Genomic DNA, 23,581 nt, shown 5'->3' on the forward strand with positions numbered 1-23,581 from the left:
GACACTAGAACGTCCTTCCGACACTAGAACGTCCACATTTTAGCCACGACATTAGAACGGAAAAACCTCTAAATTCCGCTGCGACACTAGAACGTCCACATTTAAGTAACGACAATAGGACGGAAAACCTCTAAATTTCTCTGCGACAGTAGAACGGATTTAGCGACATAAGAACTTGGGGAATGATTCTTTGCCGCTAGATGTATTTCGAATGCGTCACTAGAACGCCCACCCGACTCTAGAACGTCCATATTTAAGCGACGAAACTAGAACGGGAAAAACTATTGCGACACTAAAACGGCTATAATAAAATAAGGTGGGGTTTCATTCTTTACCGCTAGATGTAGGAGATGTATAAAGTTTCCGATTAGGTTGCGCGAATTTTAAAACATCGAATGGATGGATTGGTACAGCTAACTCGCAGCTAGAGCTAACAGAGAAAAAAGACAGGATAAGAACGGCAAAGTATAGCGAATCTTATATTTTAATCCCTAAATAGACTAGAACGGATAGGGGTAGGGATAGGGGAAACTATGAACGAAAATCGGTCTTGGAAAAAAAAACGCAGTCTTCAATTACTCCATTACAAAAAAAAATTCACTAACTTTTGCTTCTGCAATCCTTAAGAAAGCTGCGTTGCTCTTTGAGGTATGCAAACGCCGCAAAAATACCGTGCGGTACACAATCTTATTCCTGAAATTGTAACCGAATTCAGTGTTAGAAATTTTGAATTCTCTGCGATTCTCTGTAATGCCGTATCTATCTGACACACTAAATTGCTCCACCAGGAATGAGTGACTCCCACAGGGGGATTTCCAGATATTTGTAAACAGAATTTGTCAACATTTGAAAAGAATAGTCCCTCGCCATCAGTTTTCATGATGTGTAATCCGGCGAATTATGAAAACTCGCCGGACAATTGCAAGCATCATTCCTTCAATCTGGTTATAAACCTAAATGCTCTGCAGGGTTGTCGTTCTTGTTATTACTGTTTTCTTACACATTCTTCATGATAAAATGACGTGCTCGATGAACTGCGTATGTGATTTGTTAACTACAACCTGACCAGTGTGATAAAAAAACTTTTCCACGAGTGCCTTAATTTGGTCAAAGAGGATAGGGTACATAGCAGCCTGGGCCATTTCGTGGCCTACTAGTTCCTTGATGTTTCTGGATTTGAGCACCAAATTTGTCGTTGACGCACAACAACAGCCGCAGAATGTGTCCCACGAATGAAGTAACCGGGCAGTACTGATTATATTATCTTGCATTTGACTTAAATTGTTCGCCACAAGCTGCATTAAAAACAAGAGTTAATCAACATCGTTTAAATTAGTTGTGAGCTTTAAAGAAATTACGTTTGATTTCCGGTCAATTACTCCGCCTGAAGGGGTAGACGTCGATGATAAAATCGATCGGGGAGAGCGTCATCGCATATACAAACGTCTCCGAGCGCACAAAGGAAGCCCGTCACGTTAGCCCACTCGTTGACTTGATCCTAGTTTGAGTAACAGTGTAATAAACATGCCTCGGGTATTTTCCCAACAAAAAAAAAAACAACCCTCAAGTTCCATTCGTGTTCCGTGCTCTAATGAGATGCTCTCCGGTTGCCGGCTGATCGGTGAAAAGATTCATTGGTTTGCCCTTCTTCCGGCAGGCGAGCTTTCGGATCAGTTCCTTAATTGTAGACGTGGTAATCAACGATTGCGGCCATTAACAGCTCGGCGAAGATAGAACTGGAGGGAAAGTGAACTACCGATGGGTGTGCGGACAATTAATGGGAGGGATGAAGAAGATAGGAAAAAAAACGGGTTGGGTTGAAAAAAATGAGAAGCATAATACATTAGTGGAGCTAGACTATAACATACCATCGATAGCGCCAAATGTAATAGTGTATAGCTCGCTGTTTTTTTTTTAACAGCCTCCGCTATCTTTATTACGTAAGCCAGTTTGAATAATTTACATTTCTATAGACTATAGATGCGCTGGGCGATTTTGTGTGCAAAAAACCAAGCTCTTTAATGATTTCGCTATTGAATCTGTGCGAAACTATAGAGACGATAGCTTGGGTTTCGTTTTCCCATGTCGATAAAAAGTCAAAGATTCTTTTTTTTTTATCGCGTTATTTTATTCGATTTTATTAACATAATCGATTGTTGGCGTTGAGCAGATAAGCACAGACCCGGATATAGAAACCTCCCACGCTCCTTGAACACAAATAATAAGAGAGAGTCATCACAGCCAAATTGGTATACATAAAGCTTCTTATCTTCTCATTACTTGAGATGTTTTTCTTCTTCATCTTCGGTGCTGAATAAATCGTCAAACCCAGTGTTGTTTACCTTCTTACGTATCTTCGTCCCATGCTGGCGCGTTTTTTCTATAATATTACATGCGCTGCACACAGTGATAAGTGTTGGTATACTGTGTATGGTTTATATTACGCGCGACAGCCAACACTATGGTCCTTCAAGAAAGGAGGGGATGAACATGACGTAACGCCTCAATTAAGTATTCAGCGTGATGCGGATAATCCAAAGCGCCTTCCGCACCGCTTCAAATATACAAAAGCGACGACACCTTGTTCTATTTTATTTATTTCGACCTGCTGTGGAAATCGCGGTGGGAACAGAACTTCAACATTCCGGTCGCTAATTAATTCAAAGACATCATCGCCTCTCTGTATACCTTACGACCTTACGGCACACAGCCTTTGATAGTATAAGAACTAGGGCCGACATCTAGATCACTTTAGATTCCTTTTATTATTCTCATACCTCTTCCTTTATGTAATATAGGACGCAGAGTTGCCGCAGGATCTTGTATAACCGAAAGTTGGAAGCTCCAAAACTCATGTCCTCTTTGCTCGCAAATTTACAGCAGCTCCCGCGTCCGGCACTTGTTTTCCCCCCCTTTCAACGCCCTTATATTGGCAAGCCATCTTTTATTAGGATATTGAATAAATTATTATATGTGCTACAAAAAGGGGAAGAGTCAGCATTTCGGAGCTGGGATTTTCGACTATAAATGAAAATGCGAATAACTGTCAAAGTGTCAATGGGCATCATCGGAGACGAAAGCCAAAAAAAGAGAAGAAGACTCACCGTTCCAACTGGCAAACATTTTATCTTCGAAATGAAGACATGGTCTTCTTGACGGGCCTCCCGCATTTGATAAGGCAGTCTCGAGCAATGGCTGCAACTCTCCATTCGAGCGGAAATGTTATTTATACCCTTGTGGTATGCAGATGTAGTATTCGATGTTTTAAAATTCGCGCAACCTAATCGGAAACTTTATACATCTCCTACATCTAGCGGTAAAGAATGAAACCCCACCGCAGATTTTATTATAGCCGTTCTAGTGTCGCAATAGTTTTTCCCGTTCTAGTTTCGTCGCTTAAATATGGACGTTCTAGAGTCGGGTGGGCGTTCTAGTGACGCATTCGAAATACATCTAGCGGCAAAGAATCATTCCCCAAGTTCTTATGTCGCTAAATCCGTTCTACTGTCGCAGAGAAATTTAGAGGTTTTCCGTCCTATTGTCGTTACTTAAATGTGGACGTTCTAGTGTCGCAGCGGAATTTAGAGGTTTTTCCGTTCTAATGTCGTGGCTAAAATGTGGACGTTCTAGTGTCGGAAGGACGTTCTAGTGTCGCGTTCTAGTGACGCATTCGATTAGTCCTTGTGGTTATTAGTCCCAATGTCTACATGCCCTAAAGAAGAAGAGCTCTTACTCTTAGTTTTATCGATTGCTCAATCGTAGTTCGTAGCCTCGTAGGATCCTCCCGTCCTTCAACAATGTGGTTAAAACAAAGCAGGCAATGTTCTAAATGTTTGAAATAGCCCAGGACTATCCTGAAGAGGGTTCAACAACATAAAAAATCATATATATCAAGTTAAGAGGAAACATTTTCATCTCTTTCCAAATCCATATCTAATGAAATTTTATTGACTTTTGCAGATATGACAACACTTAAGATGAAGAATTTAGCCCTAACTGTTGATGTGGAGTTGGTGCTAATTTGCTGCCATTCCCTTTCGTGATGTTTTCAATGTCAAGTAATGCACATTAATAGCTGGACGCTGACAAATTGTCACTCACACCTGAGGTAATTTTGCAGTTAACTGTTGTGATGAGCATTTAACTCAATGAATCGTTTTTTTTTCATATATTTCTTAGAACAGGCTGGTGAATTCTGAGCTTCCTTGTGTCAGTCCAATATGTGCTATGTGCAAATGGGTTTGTTAAAGCCAGCCGGTGATAGGTGCTCTTCTTGCTACCTGTACCAGCTGTATGTTTCATATCGTAAAAAACACTGAACAGAATGAACTGAACTTCAGAAGAATGAAGGTAATTATGTTGAACAGCTTTCTAACTTGAATGCTACTGATATTATTAGTTGATGACTAGTTCTTTGCTGATGTTTGCTTTTTATGATGGTAATATCATTCATTCTGTTAAGTGTTTTTGTATGACACACTTCAGAACAATGAAAAAAACTTATCTTCTCTAACTATGCTGTCACTTACTGTTTTCTGTTGGTATTTTTTTTTTCTTAATAGGATTAACAGCCTGGTGAAGTATGAGCTTCTTTGTTGCTGCCCAATGTTCACACGGATTTGACATAAGCGGCAGGTAAAGGTGGTTTTTCTCTTGCTTCCTGTGCTGCTGTGTGCTCAGTCCCTTGAAGAAACACTTAAGAACTATTGAAGTAATTATTTTAATAAATTTTTAAATTGTATTTCTCATTAAAGCTAGTCAACTGTAGATTCTTTTGTTACAGTTCTAAGAATAGTTCTGAGAGCACGTGTAGTTAAGCTATACTTGTCATTTTTGTGAGAATAACATCAGAATTAATTCCTCAATAGTAATTAGTTTTTACAAGCATGATTAACAGCTAGTTGAAGTCTTGTCTTCACCTTCTTCTCCGTTCCAGTCTTATTCACACATGGATTTTTTCAGTCAGAATTTTGAATTTGACATGTACAATTTTCTTAATGGTAAGCTAATGATTTGTGATAACTCTTGTAAATAACATTAAGTGACATTTATTCATCTTTTCATTGACAGCATTTCCATTGATGCTGAAAATTAATTCATTTCATTATGGTTACAGGTTTATCGTGTTTGTTCGCGTTGTTGCTGTCCGCTGTGGTACGTTGTTTCAGCCTCTGCTGGTGATAGATCTTTCTGCATCAAATTCAATTAGCCGTTCCTTGGTGCTGGACTGCTGGTGTCGTGTTACCGAAATTGCATCATTATTTTGTTAAATTGTCATCGTGACTGCAGTTTACCGTTAAGAAGTTAAGAAGCAACAAAAACAAATATGGGATATTTATGTCAACAAATAATAAACATGTTTTCGGGATTGGGAAAGGAAAGTGGAGGATGTTGGAGAGGGGGAGGATATTTCAAGTTTGGATAAAAAATCTGTTAATCTATAACCCTACAAATGTTGCCCTACCAATTAATCTCCAAACCCCACAAACATATACCTTCCAATCCTTCAAACCCCGAAAACATACACCACTAACCCTTAAATTTATACCCTTAACCCTATAAACCAATGTTAAACCTTAACCATGTAATATCTGTAATAAATAAAAATAAATATATTATATGAACCCATTTTTTTATTTTCTTGTTATAATGTTCAAAAAATTCAATAAATAGAGCGTCCGGTTCAAGATGTTTTTCTACTGTACGAGTTAAACGCAACCCGCCACCACCGCTGCGGCAATGAGACAAAAAGCGATGGTTTAGTTTTGCGGAAATCTGCGTCAGTCAAGTTACAAATTTTTCAAACTCAACAACTTCTGTCGAATTTTGCATCTAATCTACTGGTGCAAATAGCGATCCTATGTGATTGGTAGTTAAGAAGATGGTTGTTTAAAAAACAAACAAACAATGGTGAGTTTTTTTGGCTACACAGAACACCCCATTGTTTGTTTTTTAAACAACCATTTTCTTAACTACCAAACACATGATGGAATCGCGATTTGCACTAATAGACTAGATGCAAAATTTTACGCGAGTTGTTGAATTAGAAAAATTTGTAACTTGACTGACGGAGATTTGCGCAAATAATAAACCATGGCTTTTTGTTTCATTGGGTAGTGGGTTGCTTTGTTTAACTCGCACATGCTGTTATAGGATATGTCTACGGCCCCCAGAGATATTTATCTGGACCGAGAAGAAGAGAGAAGTACGAGGCAAGTTTTTTCCGGGGAGATGTAGTCATACTAGGCTTCCGGGTTAGACTCATGACCCTCCAAAAGTTTTCATCGGATCATGCGCCTTCCAAGTCCCCGTTCGACCAGAGCCCTCCCCTCCTCCTGGTTTCACAGCGGGTGAGTGACCACCGGCGGGCGTTGGTTAGTGGTTAGTTAGGGAAACGGGGCCACAGAAAAGAAGGGAGCCCAGATATGCACTGATAATTTTATCTAATTAACTACACAATTTATCAGTCTTGAATTACAGCATTCACTTGTCGGTTTTCACCAGTGGATGAAGTCCATGATCAGTAGCGAAGGATTACCCTGTAAGCATAATGAACATTTATTTGGATGGCAATAATATTCAAACAAGATTGTAGCGACAGAAAGCAATACCTCAAGTAAAGATGCCCGCTTTAGAAAGTAAAAAGGGAGATTCAAAGGTAGCAGCCAACAGGTTAGTAAACAAGGGACCTTGTTGACTTTCTTGATAGGAGGACTTTTCATAAAGTCTGCCATGCAAATTTAGAAACCTGGAGTTTAGAACCTGTATATAAAAAAAGGTCACATTGTTTATAATTTGTGTCATCAATGTGATCTAAAAGAATAAACAATTATCAGTATACACTCAAAAGTGTCTCTTAAACATTAGACGATAGACGTAAGTGGAGATCAATACTTTAAATACATATTAGACTGCAATGGAAATAGTTCAGTGACATGATAAGTGAACTTACACATAAAACCACCAATCAGTTATCCAATCTTCTCTCGAGAAGATGAAATGAGAGATTGGTCTATGCTGGGGGCCTGGGGTTGGTGATCTAGCAAGTCCAATACAAACAGCAGATAATTATGACTCCTAATAAAAGACGAGAAGAATATGTTTCAGCAATACATGAAATGCATAAAGCTAGAGTTGGTTATTACCTGTATCATTTCAATGGCACATTCAGTAGAATACAATGATTTTGAACAAAATAGTTGACGGTAGGCTGCACGACGACCACGACCTTTCACATTTCCTCCTGTAAGTTGATGAGAAACATTAAGGTTATCCAACATATACACGGAATAGAACACATCACCGACAAGTTAGAGACGAAATCACTTGAATTTACCTATGAATTCATTGGTAATTTTCGAAGAAACTTTTGACAGCAAACCGCCATTCCATAACTGACACAATCAACACGCCATCTATTTAACACGTCTCAAAACTCAATATTTGAAGGACTGGTCTTAAGATACTCACAAAACTTGAAAAGTTCATATTTGTTTGCTAAAACCTAGCATTCAATCCTTAGAACTGTACAGAAAACAGAGCTCACTTGCTAGTTTTATGCAAATTTTCCGGAAGTATACCGGAAGTAAGCCACAGCACCTTAACCATTGAGCTGCCATCAAATTAAACCATATATTTGTGATCTCCATGAAATTTGGGGTCGATTAAGTGTGATTTAAACGAAATCCAAAATTTGGCCAAAATCGAGAATTTTCCTGAACTATAGTTCAGGAAAATGTTCGAAACCGGAAGTACGCGTACGTACAAAAAAAAACATGAACTTTACCACAAATTTGACGAGGATCACGAATATGTGGTTCTTTTGTGCGTCAAATAAATATTTACTAAACTACTGACTGAAATAAGAAAACCGGAAGTAGAAAAAAAGGACATTATTATTAAAAACTAACAAGTGAGCTTTGTTGCTGAAACAGAAACTGACAGCTATCACACAAAAGTTTCTTTTAGTAGCAGCGAGAAATTTCTTCAGAGATGTGCAAAGTAAACGTTATTAAACTGAGTGTAAAATTATCAAAGGCTATGACGTCTAGCGTCAGAAAAAAGAAACTTTTACATGAAAACAATGTCCGCTCTAGCTCGTTGACACTCAATTGAAAGAAGGAACAAACAAAGGCAATTAACTTCGATACTCACGGCATATACTCCTCTCCAAATTTATATCTCGTCTTCACCAAAAAGTCTCCACTGCAGCATCACATATCACAACAGACAAAATCCCTAAAAGGTAGTATAATGAGAAGGCAGCTTAACAGTTGACATTCGTTTCTGTGCCCTGTCTATGGCATCTTTTAGTGATTCCAGATTGTTGACAAAATATCACTTCGACTTTTAACTTCATTCCTGTTATTCTGCACTTTGCCTTACTTGTGATGAATCTTTATTTTTCTCTGTAGGTTTCAATGGCCGTTGATGTTCAGGCTGTTAATGGAGATGCTGCCTAATGAAGAGATGTCGAAAGGTGTGCTTAAAGTTGTTGCTGCTGCTGCTGTCTTTGGTGTCACAGTTCAATGTGTTGTTCATTAATTTGTCTGTCATGTCAAATCTCTCCCATCTCTGTCACTCAAATCTCATCCATGCATTTACGATTGAGGTAACCTGATCTTACATGATCTAGGAGTGCTTCAATTGAAAACTGCTAGATCAAGAAACCTTATGCACCAAACAAATAATGACGTTGTGTTATAATCGCGGTTGGGAAAGCAACAGGCCCCCTGCCATCAAATAAAATTATGGGTCTTGTGTTTAATTTAATTGATTAGTGCAGTATGTTATGAAAATGGAAAAAAATGAAGAAAGCAACAGATCATGTGTTGGGATGTTGAAGATATTTATACAGCACTATATTTTAAAAATATCATAAAGAAAATTAACTGCTGACAATCTTATTGACACTTTTTTATAAATATTTTTATCATCCCTCATCATACATGTTTATATTTTACCTTCAATATATTAATTTTATCAATATGAAATTTCCTTGCACAGTTCGGTCAATCAAGACAGGGGAGACTATGCCTTGTTTCATTGTGCTCAGGGAGATTACCTGAAGAAGGAAGAAGAGAGCGAGGCCAGTTTTACTAGGGAGCAATTAGTCATAGTAGGTTTCCGCTGGAGAGGCTGAGCCAACAACGTTTAACGCAGCCTAGACCTTGAAGAACTTTGGATGCTTCCAGGTGAAGAATAAGCTTACATACTTCCTAGAAATGAATTTTTCAATGTTTAATGAGATCTACTATTTCAATTTATAAAGAAAAATGTTACTTTGAGGGACTTTTCGTTACACCCAACTTCTGAGAAGTTTGTAATAGAAATTGTTTTGTTTTTTTTAACTTTAAATTTCACCAGCACTGGAAGTCGAAATGCGTTTCGTTATGTTTTGCATATTGCATTTTCGTGTCCTTCACTTCGGCAGGTGTCACACGACTAAAATTGATAATTATTTTAATATTACGGACCATTAAACGTGTTATTTCATTAGGAAAACAACTTCTGTTGAGAAACCAAGTCCATTGGACACGAAAAGTAAATCGTCTATAACAGTTACTGATAGCAACCGATCCGGAGTACATTGAGCTGAATGATGATCTACCACGAATTTGGAGATGGTCACAACGTCTCATTCATCCAGCAACATCTGATTATCATCCGGACACGCTTAGCCGCCGTTTAGTTGACCAAACGACCGCCAGTCTACCCGCTGAGAATTGGGATCAAAATTCTACAGGTAAAACTGCTGAATGAGATCACACCTTTTCATAGTAATTCATGAAACAATGTAACATGTGCAATAGATACCTTCGGACTGCGGAGGTTAATATTTCTTTGTCCTGTGAACGAATCACAACGTTCGAATCGTCACATTTCCTTTTAAGTTTGCCATTGGAACGTCAAAGTATACATCTCAGTGAAGCGATACTGTATTTTCCAGAAGACATTGATCTGTGTAAGGAAATGAATTAAAATTTTTGCGGTCTGGCACGCGAGAGATTTTAATTTTAATAATTACTGGAGTGGCGGAGGCAATGGAGAGCAATTAGTACAGCCAGGTAGGGGTCCCGAAGCTGAACTCATCATTGCGCGATCAACCTAAAATATGTTTTACCATTTATGGTGGTGAATGAATGGTGATGAATACGCCGACCCATGGGAATTCCAGTTGTCCCAGCTGCGTGAACACCAATTGAGTTGAACAACATTAGTTTGTGTTGCAGGAGTGGTGTTCTTTAGTGATGGGTTAGAGAATTACGTAGTGAGCGCAATTGCTATTAGGAATAAGCATTAAGTTTCTTCATGGTCTTAGATTTCGGTTTACCTCCAGTACCAAAATCTAGTGGCCCTTAAGTCGAGAAAGATGAGGTGGTCGTATTAGCAGCAGCTTTTTCCTTCCTCTTGTTATAATGCAAAATAGTACCTTGCGTTTACGCAATCGTGGACGAGATGGGGTGAATTCCTTGTCCAATTTTACTGTCTCTGCCTAGGTTGCCGGCTTTGGTCACCATTTCTTCTCAGCGGGACATGCACAGAGTGTTCGAACTTTCAAAGATAATTCGCTCAACGATTTGATGTCGTTTGCGTGGAAAACCGAGACATTCTGAACAGAGGTCTAGCCAATGGGAAGTCTTAAACGACATCGTGCTAGATGCTTTTCGTCGTGATACTGTAGAACTCAATTAATCCTCAAGTCAAATTTCATCAACTTTGGGTTTCTAGATCTGCTGTTGAAAAGAATAAAATGTTCTTTAGATATGGATTTGAAAAGAAATAAAATTGTTTATCATTACCTGGTACTTTAGGCAATTGGTCTGGGATATGGAAGTAATAAAGGTTTGCTAAAGGGAACTTGAACAAGTAACTTTTACGATGTCTCTTCTGACGCCAGCATGCTCTTACATACCGCAAACAGATGCCGGCCTTCCATTCCGAACTTAAAAATGATGTCGGTTGGTGAAGGATTTTGATTTGGTGAGGGTTACCACTGCTTTCCTTCTTGATGACTTCACCAGAACCGTCGTAAGTCATTGTCATGAGTCTGCAAGAGCACGCCATAATAATGCCGTCTTGGAGCGCATGGAATAAGTTCCGTTGGTTATTGGTATATCGGTAGTAGATGGTTCTTCAAGCTCTACTTTGGGTTCAGATTCTTCTCCTTTCTTAACATTGAGGTTCATTTGAAAGACGTCCATAGCAAAATTCCACAAAGGATTGGCTGGTGCCTAAATTATAACAAACCATTAGCATGTTTAAGACAAATAGCCTACTAAGTAGTTTTATTGTATGCACCTTCACATTATTTTGTCAACTATATTGGTGGAGTTACCTGTCTCAATTTTTCGGCTTAGATTGGATTTTTCTCTTGACAAAGGGCCTTTTCTAATTCAGTAGTGGAAAAAACTGCAATCAACTGTTCAAACTGATGAGCAGCACAGCTTGTGTAGTACCACATCTTACAGTACTCCACGGCAATAGTTTTTTCTAAACAATCACCACCACCAACAATTTATTCCGGACTGTGCAATCCAAATATTACAGTCTGGGAAAATAAATGGAGGATTTCATTAAAATATTCAGTAAATATTTAAAAAAAAAACACATACTACACACACTCATACAAACTACATACATTCGCTGTATTTCTATTATTAATCTGGACGTTCAGGCCCAGGGCCTGAAAGCCGGGGCCTGAACGTCCTACATCCTTACACAACCTAACAGAATAACTATCTTTTGTGTAATTCTAATTGTTTTGTGTAATTCTAATTATTCTTTTGTATGTTAAAATTTGGTGGAGGTGGGACAAATAAAACACAGTTCTACCTGTTCTACCACTTAATATCTTTAATTAAATTGTACTTCCTTTTCTTTATGTTCAGCTTACCGTTTCTCACCTCTTTCAAAAATGACTTAGTATGTAAAAAGGCCTTACACAAAATCAAAGGCCATTAATAACCAATGCAATATATACCAAATGCACTAGCCACTAGTTATTCAATTTAAGAGAAATTTCTGCAGGAGATAAATTTGAGATTGGCAGCATGGTGTTGGCAGTCCAAACACTTTACCAATAACTTACAACACAATATTTAAAAATTCTTACTTAACTGTGGAAAACTGTTCTTCTCCCCGACCACAATCCACATTTCACGGGACTTTGTACTGCTGTTTTGATGCAGCATTAATTGTAAACCGGTAAATCGCCTCTCGTTACCCGACACCTCGTAACGTGGTCGCCATATCTTTTTCCAACGTAATGATGAAAGCACTTACGTAGGCTATGGAATATGGATGACAGGATGAAAGAAAAGAATTAAGAAAACGGACAAACGGTAAAGAAAAGAACGTCCACATCGTTCACATGAACAATCTCCCATGACTGACGCGAGATGGAGTAAAGCTGGCCGACTTCGCCATCTAGGGTGGGGCATTTGAGTAAAAAGTCAATCGTTAACGATTTAACGGACAGTTATTAACCGTTAACGATTTAACGGACAGTTAACAAATAACAACACATTTTTCCCTCGAATACCCCCACCCTAAGTTGTCGAGCTAATAGTGGTTCAATTAATTAAAAACAGGGCATTAGAAATTATGATTGAATGACCCATTAATTGTGGCATTGAATAAATCTAAATAATGATTAACTCCTGCATTTTTAAAAACCAATTTTGCAAACAAAATTTTAATTTTACATTGTTAGTGCAGTGCTTTTTTAAACCTTAACAATTTCAGTGTGAAATGTGGCTCGAACGGCTTGCCGTACAATTAAGTCACGGGGAATAAGCATCGATATAGAAATAGTGATGAGTAACAATGGCTTTTATTGAAAATATTCATCATCTTGATATTTCTTTGGTCTTGCATAAACGCAACAAAAGGAATCTACGATGGTCGAGTTGAATTACCTTAGGTAACCCTGAAAACAAGAAAGAAAAAAGGCTCGGATCGGCCTTGAATTCATGTAAAGATCTGAAATCTGGCAAAACCCATTCGAGCAACACACGTCAAAAGCCTCACGATATAAACCCATTAAATAAAACTAGATGGACGAGAGCAAAAAGGTAACCAGAAAAGCAAACACCTTAAAGTTCGGGTGATACGTGTTATAGGCCACTTGGTTGAATGGGTTCAACGTTATTTATCATTTAGAAAGATAGTCTATTGAACCTGAATTTTTTTTTTCAACTTCCAGGGTTAAGAACGAACTAGCGCTTACGTAGTACATGTCCCAAGTCTGTAAAATTGACCCATATATACGAAATAAAAAATAATCTTTAGTTCACGCACAGATCCAAATTAATTATTATTGATTACTACAAGGCATTTTTCCCATTTACAATTTTATTTTGAAAAATTCTGTAACTTTTAGACTAGGTTTTCTTGTTTGTAGATGTAGATTGATCAGAGTGGTGTGACCTTGAAAGGAAACAAGACTTATCCGGAGCAGATGCTATTCGTTTATATTCTTCGCAAACGCGTAATGAAGTGAAATAGGAGTTGGCCGAAAACAACGAAACTAGTTTTTCAAGAATAAGTCTTCACGGCCTTGAATGGAAAGATGAGCACGATGGCACGCTGGCCATGAAAGTCACGAAAAACCTAGCCATTGGACTATTTTCCGTGGAAAGACAGACTACCGCAAAAAAGTGGTTTTCGAAACCAGAACAACAAAAAACAACAACATCAAAAAAAAAATTTGACAACGAAAGTGGGAGGATACCCCCCGGAGATAGGATCAACGACCAGCAGCAACACGCCCTGATGTAGTTTGTATAAATAGGCTGCAAGCGCACATCTTCAGTATCGAGCTAATATTCGTAATATCAACACGTAATAAATATACCTACGTCTATCATCATGAAGTTTTTGGTATGTTCACCATTCTAAAAATTGGCAAAGTAAATTTTTTTTTAAATTAATCATTATTATTATTACCCTGTAAATAGATCATTCTGGCTATGTTTGTTGCCGCTGCCTTTACTGCTCCGGTGTATCCAGCCATCCCCGGAGAGCCCTGTCTCATCCATCCGGCTCCAGTTACTTATGACGCATATCCCGAAGCTTGGAATCAAGCAGTTGTACCTCAAATCGGCTACAACTTGCTTGCTGCTCCCAGTCATCAGGCCTCCGCCTTCGCCTCAGCCCAATACGTTGCTGCTCCTGCCTATCCGTCGTACATCCAGGCTGCTCCCCAAGTTCAGCAGTATGTTCACGCCTTCCCCATTGCCAGTCCGTACGTTCAGGCTGTTTCATACGATTTGGTTCCCAATGTTGAAGTAGTTACCATTGCCGTTTCTGAACCTGAACCTGTCACAACACCCGCTCCTACCCCTGCCCCAACACCCGCTCCTACTCCAGCCCCGACACCTGCTCCTACCCCTGCCCCAACACCCGCTCCTACCCCTGCCCCAACACCCGCTCCGGTTCCCGTTGTTTTTATCCCTGCTCCCATCCAAGTTCTTGCTCCCGCTCCCGCCCCAGTGCCCTGCCCCGAACCTGCTCCTGCAGTCCCCGCTCCGGCTCCCATTCCCGTTCCGGTTCCAGCCCCGACTCCAGTTGCTGCACCTGCCCCCGTTGCCCCAGCAGTAGTCGTCTTGCGTCCTTATGACTCTCGGGAATCTATTGAAACTCCCGATTCTCGTGAATCTAGCGAAGATAAATAATAATTATTAGTTTCTTTTTAACATTATTGGCGCTACTATCTTGAAATGTCATAACCGGCAAAATTTCCTTCCAGTTGTCTTAAAAGTCGTAACATTTTTTGGGTTTTTTTTTTCAAATGTTAGAAAATGGTTGTCTCATACTGGCTCAAATGGTTCTTTTTCCCTCCAATTTCAATGGTTTGATATGTATTATGTAAACTGTATTATAGGGAAAAGGTACTTTCTCATGATTCCTTAATAAAATTAATGAAGTGTGGCTCAACTCTTATGTTCTCATTCAGGTTCTTTTTAATATACCTGTGACACATTGGGCAACGCAAAATAACAGAACGATTAACATGCAAGGAAAAACCAAAATTAAAAGTTGCCCAATTTATACCATATTATTGAAAAAGTTTTAAGCATTTTTTTTTTCAAATAAGCGCAAAGGCGTTTGCAATTCTGATTCTTACAGCATTTAATACTGAAGTCGTTTTTAATCGTTTAAGTGGATTGACAAAAGGAAGAAATAGTGTTCCTATTTGTTAACGTAACGTTTGATCGCTAAGCAGAATATGCGCAATTAGGCTACCTCATCCAATCGATAAGTGGGACACTTGTCGCAAAATTGTTGTGCTCCAGTATAGCAACTCAGAACGTTGTGGACAGACGCGATCTAAAAGAAGATGCAAATTTTAACAAAACTTCGACCCTTTTTGGTTTTTTGTCAGTTGTTTGGGGTGATTCCGTATTCCGTGGAAACTGAAGAATACCCAACGAAAACAAAATTCAAAAAATTCTCTTTCTCCCTACGTCAGCCAGTCGCTTGGTGGTTCTTTTTCCAGTGCACTTTCCAAGTGGTAGTTTCTTGTTGGGACTTTAAAATGATTTGGAACGTACTACATGAGGATGATGGAGTCTTACGATCCCATGTTTCTCGCATCATTTCATTCTTCGTTCTCCAGGAGCACATTTTCTATGTTGCATTGATGGTTATGTCTCGCTACGTCATTATCAAATACGTCTGCTTTCGTCGGACTGTATACTTTCTGCAGAAGATAAACAGCGAGTTGAGGGTGGATGATATGTCTCCAGATGGCATTCCGACAGTGACACGGTCTGCAATGTTAAGCATAATATCTGCAATCGTCGGTGTAAGTTCGATTTGGTAGCCTAAATTTTTTAAAAACGATAAAAAAACAAATTATTATTTACAGACAATCGCTTTGATAGCTTCAAATACCGCTTTATTCAATCTGAAGGTGGAAAACGAAGGATTGATTCCTGCTGTTATGGTTGTCGTCGGTCGGTTCTTCATTTCTATAATGCTGATAAGCACTTTTTCAATCATTTATCTTTGCTACAAAATAACTGCTTGTTACATTCAATTCATCATCTTGGATATGAAACGACCGTTTCGGCTTTCGCCAACCGAAAACGTCCCGGAAGAAAAACAATTTGCTTGGTACGTATACCGCATTATCCTTCTTTGATCATACACTAACCCTATATAATACATGTCATTACTTACTTACTCTTGCAGGATTCAAGTGGTGGACACTAACGCAATATTAAGTTGGAAAAACAAACTCAGACACAGCAAGCGAATGTTTGGATATTTGTGCGAGGCGATCACAAATTTAAATCAAGTGTTCTCGTATCCCGCGTTAGTCTTCCTGACACTTCGATTAGTTTCATCAGCTTTTAGTTTATACATCATCATTAATGGACTGATGAACAACAATAATGAATTTTTCCAAGCCCTTATTCCTGCATGTGTCGCAAATTCCATCGTTAGCTTCTTGAGTGTTTTCGTTGTTCTTAAAGCTACCGAATCTCCGAACGTCCAGGTACGACAAAAAACTAACTCTCTCAAGCATTTTCTTTTACTAGCTTAGTCTTATTTTTCTCTGTATAGGCACGACATCTCCGTGAGAGAATCTTTACCATTTTGAATGAGGAAACCGATCTTCAAATGGACGATGAGCTTGAGGTAAATAAATCCTCATTTCTGTCATTCTTATTATTACGAGAAATACGGGACAAAGTCATTTAATGTACGTTTAACAAAAAGGCATTGTTGTTTCTCAAAAATATCTCCGAAGAGCGCATTCGATTGTCAGCCGCAGGACTTTTCCATGTTGGCTTGAATCTTATCCCATCGGTGAGTTAGTAGTAATTGCGATTACTTTTGGATATTTTGTCAATATAGCTGAGACCCTCTGATCGATTTTTGTTATTCCTTTATCCATAGTTAACTGCGTCAATTATTACTTACTTCATTATATTGCTTCAGACCAAATTTGACTAGTTTTCAAATGGATTACAATTTAAATATTTAATTTCTTTAGTTGATTGCATTCACTGTTTTTACAAAATTAGTTATGTCTGGTTCAATTGGCTAATACAAGATGTATTATTGCAATTCCTTGGTATTTTCACTGAGTTTATTTGTGTTGGCTAGCGAGGAATTAATAAACTAATAGTAATTCTTTGCGGGTTTTCAAAATATGCGAAGCGCACCTAATAAGACGAACCAACTTTAATCGTGTAAAGTGGATTGGATGAATACATTGCAAAACAAGTCAATATAAAATAGCATTTTCATTTCGTATTTACCAAAGTGCCCTGGTATTTAGTAGCTACATAACGGCTCGTTCGGCCACTTTCCATTTCACTAATTTAAAGTGTATCCCGCTGTTCTTTTCCAATCAATCAACGAATCTCCCGACAGAAACGACGCATATATGATCCTCTGACATCCTCGCGATAACCTATGGACTTGATATTAACGACTAGTTCAAATAAACATCCCGTACCTGTCGTTTCCATGGCTACCTAAACCTAACACCTTATATGCAGCATATAGACAAAAAAGCCTTTGCGAGATAGTTTCAATATTCGCCCAGTATTTTCGGTTGAAGTTTATAGGTTTCTGTCATGTCGGTCTTTGAACACTTACGCCCATTAGTGAGCCTCTGTCAAGCGTGCGGCATGATCCCTTTCACGATCGAAGAAAATGTAATTTCCAACAAATTTGTGAGATTTACATTTTCCTTCAGACATCGCACTACCTGGTGGTTTATGGTCATTTTCGTGTTGCAATTTGGGTTGCAATTCGTGATGGTAAAGCTTTCTGTAAGTATACTTGATGGGTTGATAAACGACGAAAATGTTCCAATGACCGTCACCATTCTGAGCGGAATAACCATGTTTTCCTACACTGCCCAAATTTTGCTATCCCGCTGGATAGTTTTGAACTACCGGAAACTGCGGAACGCTGTCGAAGCCCTACAAGAAGTAGAGAGACTTTTCGGGGAGAAATTTATCGAGCAGCACCAGTGCTTTCTTGGGTATCGATTTGTTATCGCTGTTACACTCATCGTCACAACGGTAAGCTTCAGATAAAATTTAATTAAATTTGTTTTCAGCCATTACATTTTTCAAACAGACGCGTTTGTTATTGACAACAGGTTGTATTTTCCTTCGTTGTGATGGCATCTCTCTTTCAAAAATTCTTTACGGCGGATATGGACTTGTTGATAACTGTGGTTTCATACTTCATGCTGTCACTGGTCAACGTAATGATTGAATGCACATTTTTGCTCATTCACATGTCTTATTACGTCATCAGTCACTACATACAACTTTTATTTCTAAACTCGGGCAAGAGCGATGCTAACGGACTTCCCATGACTTCCCGAAAAGGGTAAGACATAATCTGAATTATATTTAAAAATTAATTTTGATCTAAGGGTTCGATTCTTGTTGAATGAGGTATGCAGGGCGGAGAACCTAAAAGAATTAAGACAAAACGCTCTAATCTTTGATTACCTATGCCAAGCCTCATCCGAACTGAACGACCTTTTCTCAGTCCCTGTTCTTTTCATTTTAACTGTGAAATTCGTCACCGTCGTCAGCGGTGCCTTCACCTATATTTACAGTTTTACTTATTCAAATCTCATACTAGGAAATGTATTGTTTGTTTCTCCTTTCCTTTTTGTTTGCGACTGGATCCGACTATTGGTCATTTTCGCTGCCGCTGACATGCCCGTTAATCAAGTATAATGTTATCATACATTTTAGATTTATACGAACGCCATCACCTTAGTTACCATCCCTTAACTAAATTTATGTTTAACCAGGTTCGAATTCTTCGGGAGCGATTATGTGCACGGTCTTATTCTAGATTTTCCAAAATGCTGGCTGAAAATGTTGCAGTATGTTTTATAATTACTCCAGTAACTGCTAAAATCTTATTCTTTCTCACCTAACTACATAAGGAGATGACAATCCTGATGCAAATGAATGAAGATCGCATCCAAATGTCGGCTGCAGGAGTGTTTAAAGTTGGAGTGCACCTTATTCCGGCTGTAAATTTCACTAACTGTTAGCCTACTGAAATTTAATTCAAAATCTAACGAGCAATTCTCAATTTGATTTGGTTTGTTATAGTTGGTGGGTGCCGTAGTGACGTACATGGTCATACTCCTTCAGAATTAGTCAGGTACAGTACGAAACCTAGCAGTCTTATAACAACGCGTGCTACATCAATTGGTTAAGTTAAAGGGAAAACTAGTTCAATGAAAATGAAAGTATTTGAGGATTTGGCATCAAATAAGATCAAATAAACTGAAATCGTGGGTTTTTGTTCAAGAGTAATGGAGATGACCATGAATCCACAAGGTTATCGAGACGAGATGGATTGGAGAGCCACGCCAAGATATAGCCGGAAGAGTTAAAATGAGATTTTATGCGGAAAAAGAAAAAGAAATGTGGTAGAAGAGGGTAGAAGAGCGCATTCTAGTCGCAAGTCGTTTGTCAAGACCAACGCCCTGTTTTTCTTGTATAAATACTGCACACAAATCTCTCCACAATCGAGTCAGTGTTCCAGCTCAATCGCAACTAAGAAAACCAAAATGCATTTCTTTGTAGGTTTCAATTCACATTGTCGCTCACTGCTAATAGAATTATTTTGTCATTTAAAAATAATTAATGTTTTGTTTTCCCCAAAAGGCCGTCCTTCCTCTGTTTTTTGCTGCTGCCATTGCCGCACCAGTTCCCGCTGTACCCTGCGCCCATACTTATGCTGCTACTCCTATTGCCTTAGCCGCTCCTGCACCAGTAGCTGTTGCCGCTCCAGCACCCGTCTATGTCGCTGCTGCCCCAGTCCATGTTGTCCCCCAGGCATTCGAGACCAGGGTCCACTACGCCGAGACTCCCGTCGTCGTCGGACACACTTCCACCATCATGAAGCCCAACTTGGGAGCCGGTGCTCACGTCACCAACTTTGACTTCATGGGATTGGCCCAGACCAAAACCGTCGGACAGGAATCCTTCGTCCAAAAGTCCAAAGTTTTGGCTCCCGCCCGCACCGTCTCCGAAATCACGCCCCAGGTGACCGTCCAACACCCGACCAAAGTCAACGTTGAAAAATTCGCCGTTGAGGTGCCCGTCGCCGCTCCTTACGCCCAGCCCGTCCCAGTTCCAGTTGCTCCCCAATACGAAATCCACCAGTATCACGCACCAGCTGCCGTTCCCGCTGTCCATTTCCACAATGGCATCCCGTGCAGCTCCAAGACCCACTAAATGAAATCGACTGAATATGTCTTTACTGAAACATGATATCTACTCATTCCTGACGTAACCGAACCTGTAATAGTTTTTTTTACTATTGCTGTACTAGTGACGAAAATTACACATTTTTACGAATAGTGACGTATAAAGCCTGATTAATAAAAAAGGAGGGAGTTGTCTCCATTATCACGGTGTAACTGTAAGAGGAAAAGTGATAAAAAAATGTCCTTCAATTATTCCTCTTGGATAAGGTATACGTTGAAAGTTTAACGGACTTCAAGGATTTATTGCGGTTCTTCTGTGGCTGGGCTTGACGTACAATTTTTTCTCGGAATCGAGGCCAGTGCCTTGCCTCCAAGGCAAATGTACGCAACCAATCGACCGGAGCGAAAACATGCCTAAGTTGTTCTACAAATGACTTGAATTTAATGAACTCTTTGAACTGAGTTAACAAAAATTGCCAAAGCAAACAGTCTCACACCGTCTAGCTTTGGAATAATCGTACTTTCATCAGATAATCAAAAAGGAAGAATAGAGACAATTGTCCTACCTTTAAGCCTGGGAAATCCACAGCCAGGCATCCACAAGGGCTCATCCATACGTAGAAAAGTCGAATCCAGTACCAGGCAGGATAGGAAAAAGGGGGTCCTCGTGAATACCCCCACACTCGCATGGGTGTACACGAGGACATTTAAAGAAAGGGGAAGAAGAGATAGGTAACTCGGCCGACATCGGAAGTTTCTTCAATCATGATGCTGTTTGTCTAAATAAAAAAATAAAATTGGGTTACGAAAAATACTTACAGAAACAACAAGGAAGGAAAAGTTGAAAATGAGACAGTGGGTAACCCCTACTTGTTAACAAGTGGGAAGGTTTACATGTAATACACTGCATATTTACAATGAATCATTAGAATTTGTAGCAGATTACAGGTTAATAAAAGTAACGAAAATCATTACCCAAGCAATGATTCTGAGTTTGTTGGTGATGATAGCTGATTGTTTAGAAATCAATACCAGGTCCAGCACAAACAAAACTGGATGATGTCTTGTGGTTATGATGGCATTCTTAGTTTGTGATGATGGCTCACTCAGGCCTCAAATCTGCACAAAAGAAAAGGTTATAAAGTGCAAACAGACTGCCATGTCTCGACAAGAGGCTTTCATGATAAATGCTAGTCAAGCAGGGACATTTCACTAATCTGGAAAATATTTAACTTTTCTATTTAAGCTCCCATAATCATTACGTTTGTATTCTTCGTTTTATTTACCTGCCAAACAGCATGGAGAGCATGAAGAACAGCGACACTAGAATTCACACGACGGTCGATCACATTTTTGTCATTTTAATTATTGTGCTATTTTTCGTGCAGCCACGTAAGTTTGCAAAAAAGTCACCGTTCCATATTGTTCTTAAACTTAAACTTAATCTTAAACTTTGTCTCTTTTTGCATGCTTCATGCGAATCATTTAAACAAAAGGAGAGCAGACGACACTAATATTCTAATTAGTCATGTTTTCTTTAGATATCGATAGAAATTTCAATCGACCCTAAATTCAAACAGCTCAAAAACGATATAAATCGCTTATAAATCTCAGCCGCACTTGACATCCGCTGAAGAACGGATGGGAATTATTTTGAATCCAGGACCCTCTTGAAAGTCAAGAAGGAATAATTTTTTAAATTGAAAAATGCTAAATGCGGCTTATTGGTATTCGCATTATGCCGACATAACGACATTCTACTTTATCAAGAACTCGTATCGTCAATAAACCGAAAGACCGAAACTTTATTTTCTGTAAGTATTCCAAAATGATGTTTCCAATACGTTGAAGGCGGGAGGTGGGTGGAATGCATAAGAGAACGGAATCATACTAAGCTACTACGGTCAATGCCGGAGCGTGAACATGATGGATCTCGTAATGGGGAGCCACTGGAACCGGGACATGGAAAGCGTATGGCGTAGCCACTGGCACTTGGACAGCAACTTTGTCGATGTTGACTTTTGTGGGATGCTGGACGGTCACCTGGGGAGTCACTTCGGAGATGGCACGGACGGGTGCAAGAACCTTTTCCTTGGTAACAAGAACGTCCATAGGGGGAGCATCACCAGCTGGGACGGATGCCTTAACATTCAAGACGGTCGGAGCGACACCATAGCCAATTGGCGAAGCAGCAAAAGTCAGTGGAGCTGGAGCAGCGAAAGCAAACGGATGATGGGCAACGTACGTTAATGGAACGGCCTTTTCCGTGGGTTCTTCTTTCTTGGCCTCGGGAATAACATGAGGATCGGCGACAGTCTCATCTGCTTTTTTGGTCTCGACGACGACAGAATCGTCCGTGGGAGCGACGGCGACTGTTGGAGCGGCCAGAGGAGCGACGGCGAATGGAGTCAAATTCGGTTTCAGGATTGTGGCAGAATGGCCGACCACGACGGGAGTGTCAGCGTAGTGAACTCGGGTCTCAACGGCTGGAACAGCGTGAACGACATGTAGGCCCACCGGAGATGGATAGGCTGCTGGAAACGGAAATGTGTGCGGGTAGACCAGATGTAGCGGTGCGGATAGACCGGTGGCAACCACTAAAGAGAAAATAGTGATCTGCCGCATAGAAAAACAAAAAGGACCTTTCAATATTATTTGATTCCGAAATAGTTATTTCTAAATATAATTTACCAAAAGTTTCATGTTGTTGCTGGATATTCCTGGTAGGACGACGTGAATTGGAAGAGTGACTCGTTTGTCGAAGATGTTCGCCAAAGTATTTATACTCGGCGCTTGGGCCGTTTCATATTTGTCCAGCGTTTTTACACTTCCAACGCTGGCAAGGTGAGCCTGGCTCATTTTCTTTCTCAGACAAAATGGTCCGTAAATAATAGTAACATGTGTAGCGCAATAACAATAAAGTATACATAGGAAGACCTCCTGCGCTTAGCTTTTTTCATTGTCTTGTTTATTATTTTTTCCTCCTTTTTGGGGGGGCGTCGAACGTAAGAATTTTTGTTTCGTTTGCGGTCACATTTCTCATCTTTATGGCTGTACCGCCGCTTTCGTTTTCCGCGCCAGCGCTATATTATTTACGTCTATAGAAAACCTTGTGAATTTGTGATACTGCTGGACTTGCCACAGCCTTGTGAATAACTTGCACCGCGGAGGGGATGATATCTTTCAACATATCTTCGGATCCTACTACCCAACAGCGCCAAACATCCCATTTCTTTGCGCAGTTTTTGAAAAAGGAAAGAAGCGCGCTCGGCAGACCACACCCTGGTCCTGTACCGGTTTGATGCCGGGAATAACCTTGGCAGTGAAGTGCGTCAGCAACTGCCAAGTCTCGTTATTGCATCG

General features: G+C 39.6%; 5 protein-coding genes and 4 long non-coding RNA genes across 17 annotated transcripts; 7 read left to right on the plus strand and 2 right to left on the minus strand.

The window, feature by feature from the left end:
* The first annotated feature begins 3,765 nt into the window (after positions 1 to 3,765).
* Positions 3,766 to 4,770, plus strand: LOC124196435. 2 transcript variants are annotated; one of them, XR_006875724.1, is made up of 4 exons: positions 3,766 to 3,894; positions 3,961 to 4,108; positions 4,180 to 4,350; positions 4,563 to 4,770. It is a non-coding gene; the product is annotated as an uncharacterized LOC124196435 (long non-coding RNA). The 2 variants fall into 2 exon arrangements; XR_006875725.1 differs by lacking the exon at positions 4,563 to 4,770 and having other exon boundaries at positions 4,180 to 4,440.
* Positions 4,771 to 4,852: 82 nt separating this feature from the next.
* Positions 4,853 to 5,624, plus strand: LOC124196433. The gene is made up of 2 exons (XR_006875722.1): positions 4,853 to 5,000; positions 5,117 to 5,624. It is a non-coding gene; the product is annotated as an uncharacterized LOC124196433 (long non-coding RNA).
* A 2,313-nt stretch (positions 5,625 to 7,937) lies between these two features.
* On the plus strand, positions 7,938 to 8,767 carry LOC124196430. The gene is made up of 2 exons (XR_006875719.1): positions 7,938 to 8,245; positions 8,415 to 8,767. It is a non-coding gene; the product is annotated as an uncharacterized LOC124196430 (long non-coding RNA).
* Positions 8,768 to 8,901: 134 nt separating this feature from the next.
* Positions 8,902 to 12,319, minus strand: LOC124196425. 8 transcript variants are annotated; one of them, XR_006875707.1, is made up of 9 exons: positions 12,116 to 12,269; positions 11,339 to 11,551; positions 10,803 to 11,234; positions 10,433 to 10,736; positions 10,268 to 10,357; positions 10,028 to 10,186; positions 9,817 to 9,960; positions 9,283 to 9,739; positions 8,902 to 9,218 (listed from the first exon to the last, which is right to left on the minus strand). It is a non-coding gene; the product is annotated as an uncharacterized LOC124196425 (long non-coding RNA). The 8 variants fall into 8 exon arrangements; XR_006875708.1 differs by having other exon boundaries at positions 9,283 to 9,444; positions 9,611 to 9,739; positions 10,028 to 10,357; XR_006875701.1 differs by having other exon boundaries at positions 9,283 to 9,444; positions 9,509 to 9,739; positions 10,028 to 10,357.
* A 1,472-nt stretch (positions 12,320 to 13,791) lies between these two features.
* Positions 13,792 to 14,934, plus strand: LOC124196414 (lysine-rich arabinogalactan protein 19-like). Its single transcript, XM_046591497.1, has 2 exons — positions 13,792 to 13,884; positions 13,962 to 14,934. Exons 1-2 carry the CDS (start codon positions 13,873 to 13,875, stop codon positions 14,676 to 14,678), a joined length of 729 nt encoding a protein of 242 aa, XP_046447453.1. The 5' UTR covers positions 13,792 to 13,872; the 3' UTR covers positions 14,679 to 14,934.
* A 336-nt stretch (positions 14,935 to 15,270) lies between these two features.
* On the plus strand, positions 15,271 to 16,968 carry LOC124196129. Its single transcript, XM_046590943.1, has 6 exons — positions 15,271 to 15,811; positions 15,875 to 16,122; positions 16,201 to 16,507; positions 16,576 to 16,650; positions 16,732 to 16,821; positions 16,912 to 16,968. Exons 1-6 carry the CDS (start codon positions 15,344 to 15,346, stop codon positions 16,966 to 16,968), a joined length of 1,245 nt encoding a protein of 414 aa, XP_046446899.1. The 5' UTR covers positions 15,271 to 15,343.
* An 899-nt stretch (positions 16,969 to 17,867) lies between these two features.
* Positions 17,868 to 19,160, plus strand: LOC124196131 (putative gustatory receptor 28b). The gene is made up of 6 exons (XM_046590945.1): positions 17,868 to 18,050; positions 18,131 to 18,366; positions 18,413 to 18,719; positions 18,803 to 18,877; positions 18,941 to 19,030; positions 19,113 to 19,160. The coding sequence occupies exons 1-6, from the start codon at positions 17,868 to 17,870 to the stop codon at positions 19,158 to 19,160; spliced, it is 939 nt and encodes a 312-aa protein (XP_046446901.1).
* A 292-nt stretch (positions 19,161 to 19,452) lies between these two features.
* On the plus strand, positions 19,453 to 20,371 carry LOC124196417 (larval/pupal cuticle protein H1C-like). The gene is made up of 2 exons (XM_046591500.1): positions 19,453 to 19,588; positions 19,674 to 20,371. The coding sequence occupies exons 1-2, from the start codon at positions 19,577 to 19,579 to the stop codon at positions 20,244 to 20,246; spliced, it is 585 nt and encodes a 194-aa protein (XP_046447456.1). The 5' UTR covers positions 19,453 to 19,576; the 3' UTR covers positions 20,247 to 20,371.
* Positions 20,372 to 22,003: 1,632 nt separating this feature from the next.
* LOC124196413 lies at positions 22,004 to 23,077 on the minus strand. The gene is made up of 2 exons (XM_046591496.1): positions 22,910 to 23,077; positions 22,004 to 22,834 (listed from the first exon to the last, which is right to left on the minus strand). Exons 1-2 carry the CDS (start codon positions 23,075 to 23,077, stop codon positions 22,109 to 22,111), a joined length of 894 nt encoding a protein of 297 aa, XP_046447452.1. The 3' UTR covers positions 22,004 to 22,108.
* Between the last annotated feature and the right edge of the window lie 504 nt (positions 23,078 to 23,581).

Source organism: Daphnia pulex, chromosome 6 (genome assembly GCF_021134715.1).
Source record: "Daphnia pulex isolate KAP4 chromosome 6, ASM2113471v1".
Lineage (NCBI taxonomy): Eukaryota > Metazoa > Arthropoda > Branchiopoda > Diplostraca > Daphniidae > Daphnia > Daphnia pulex.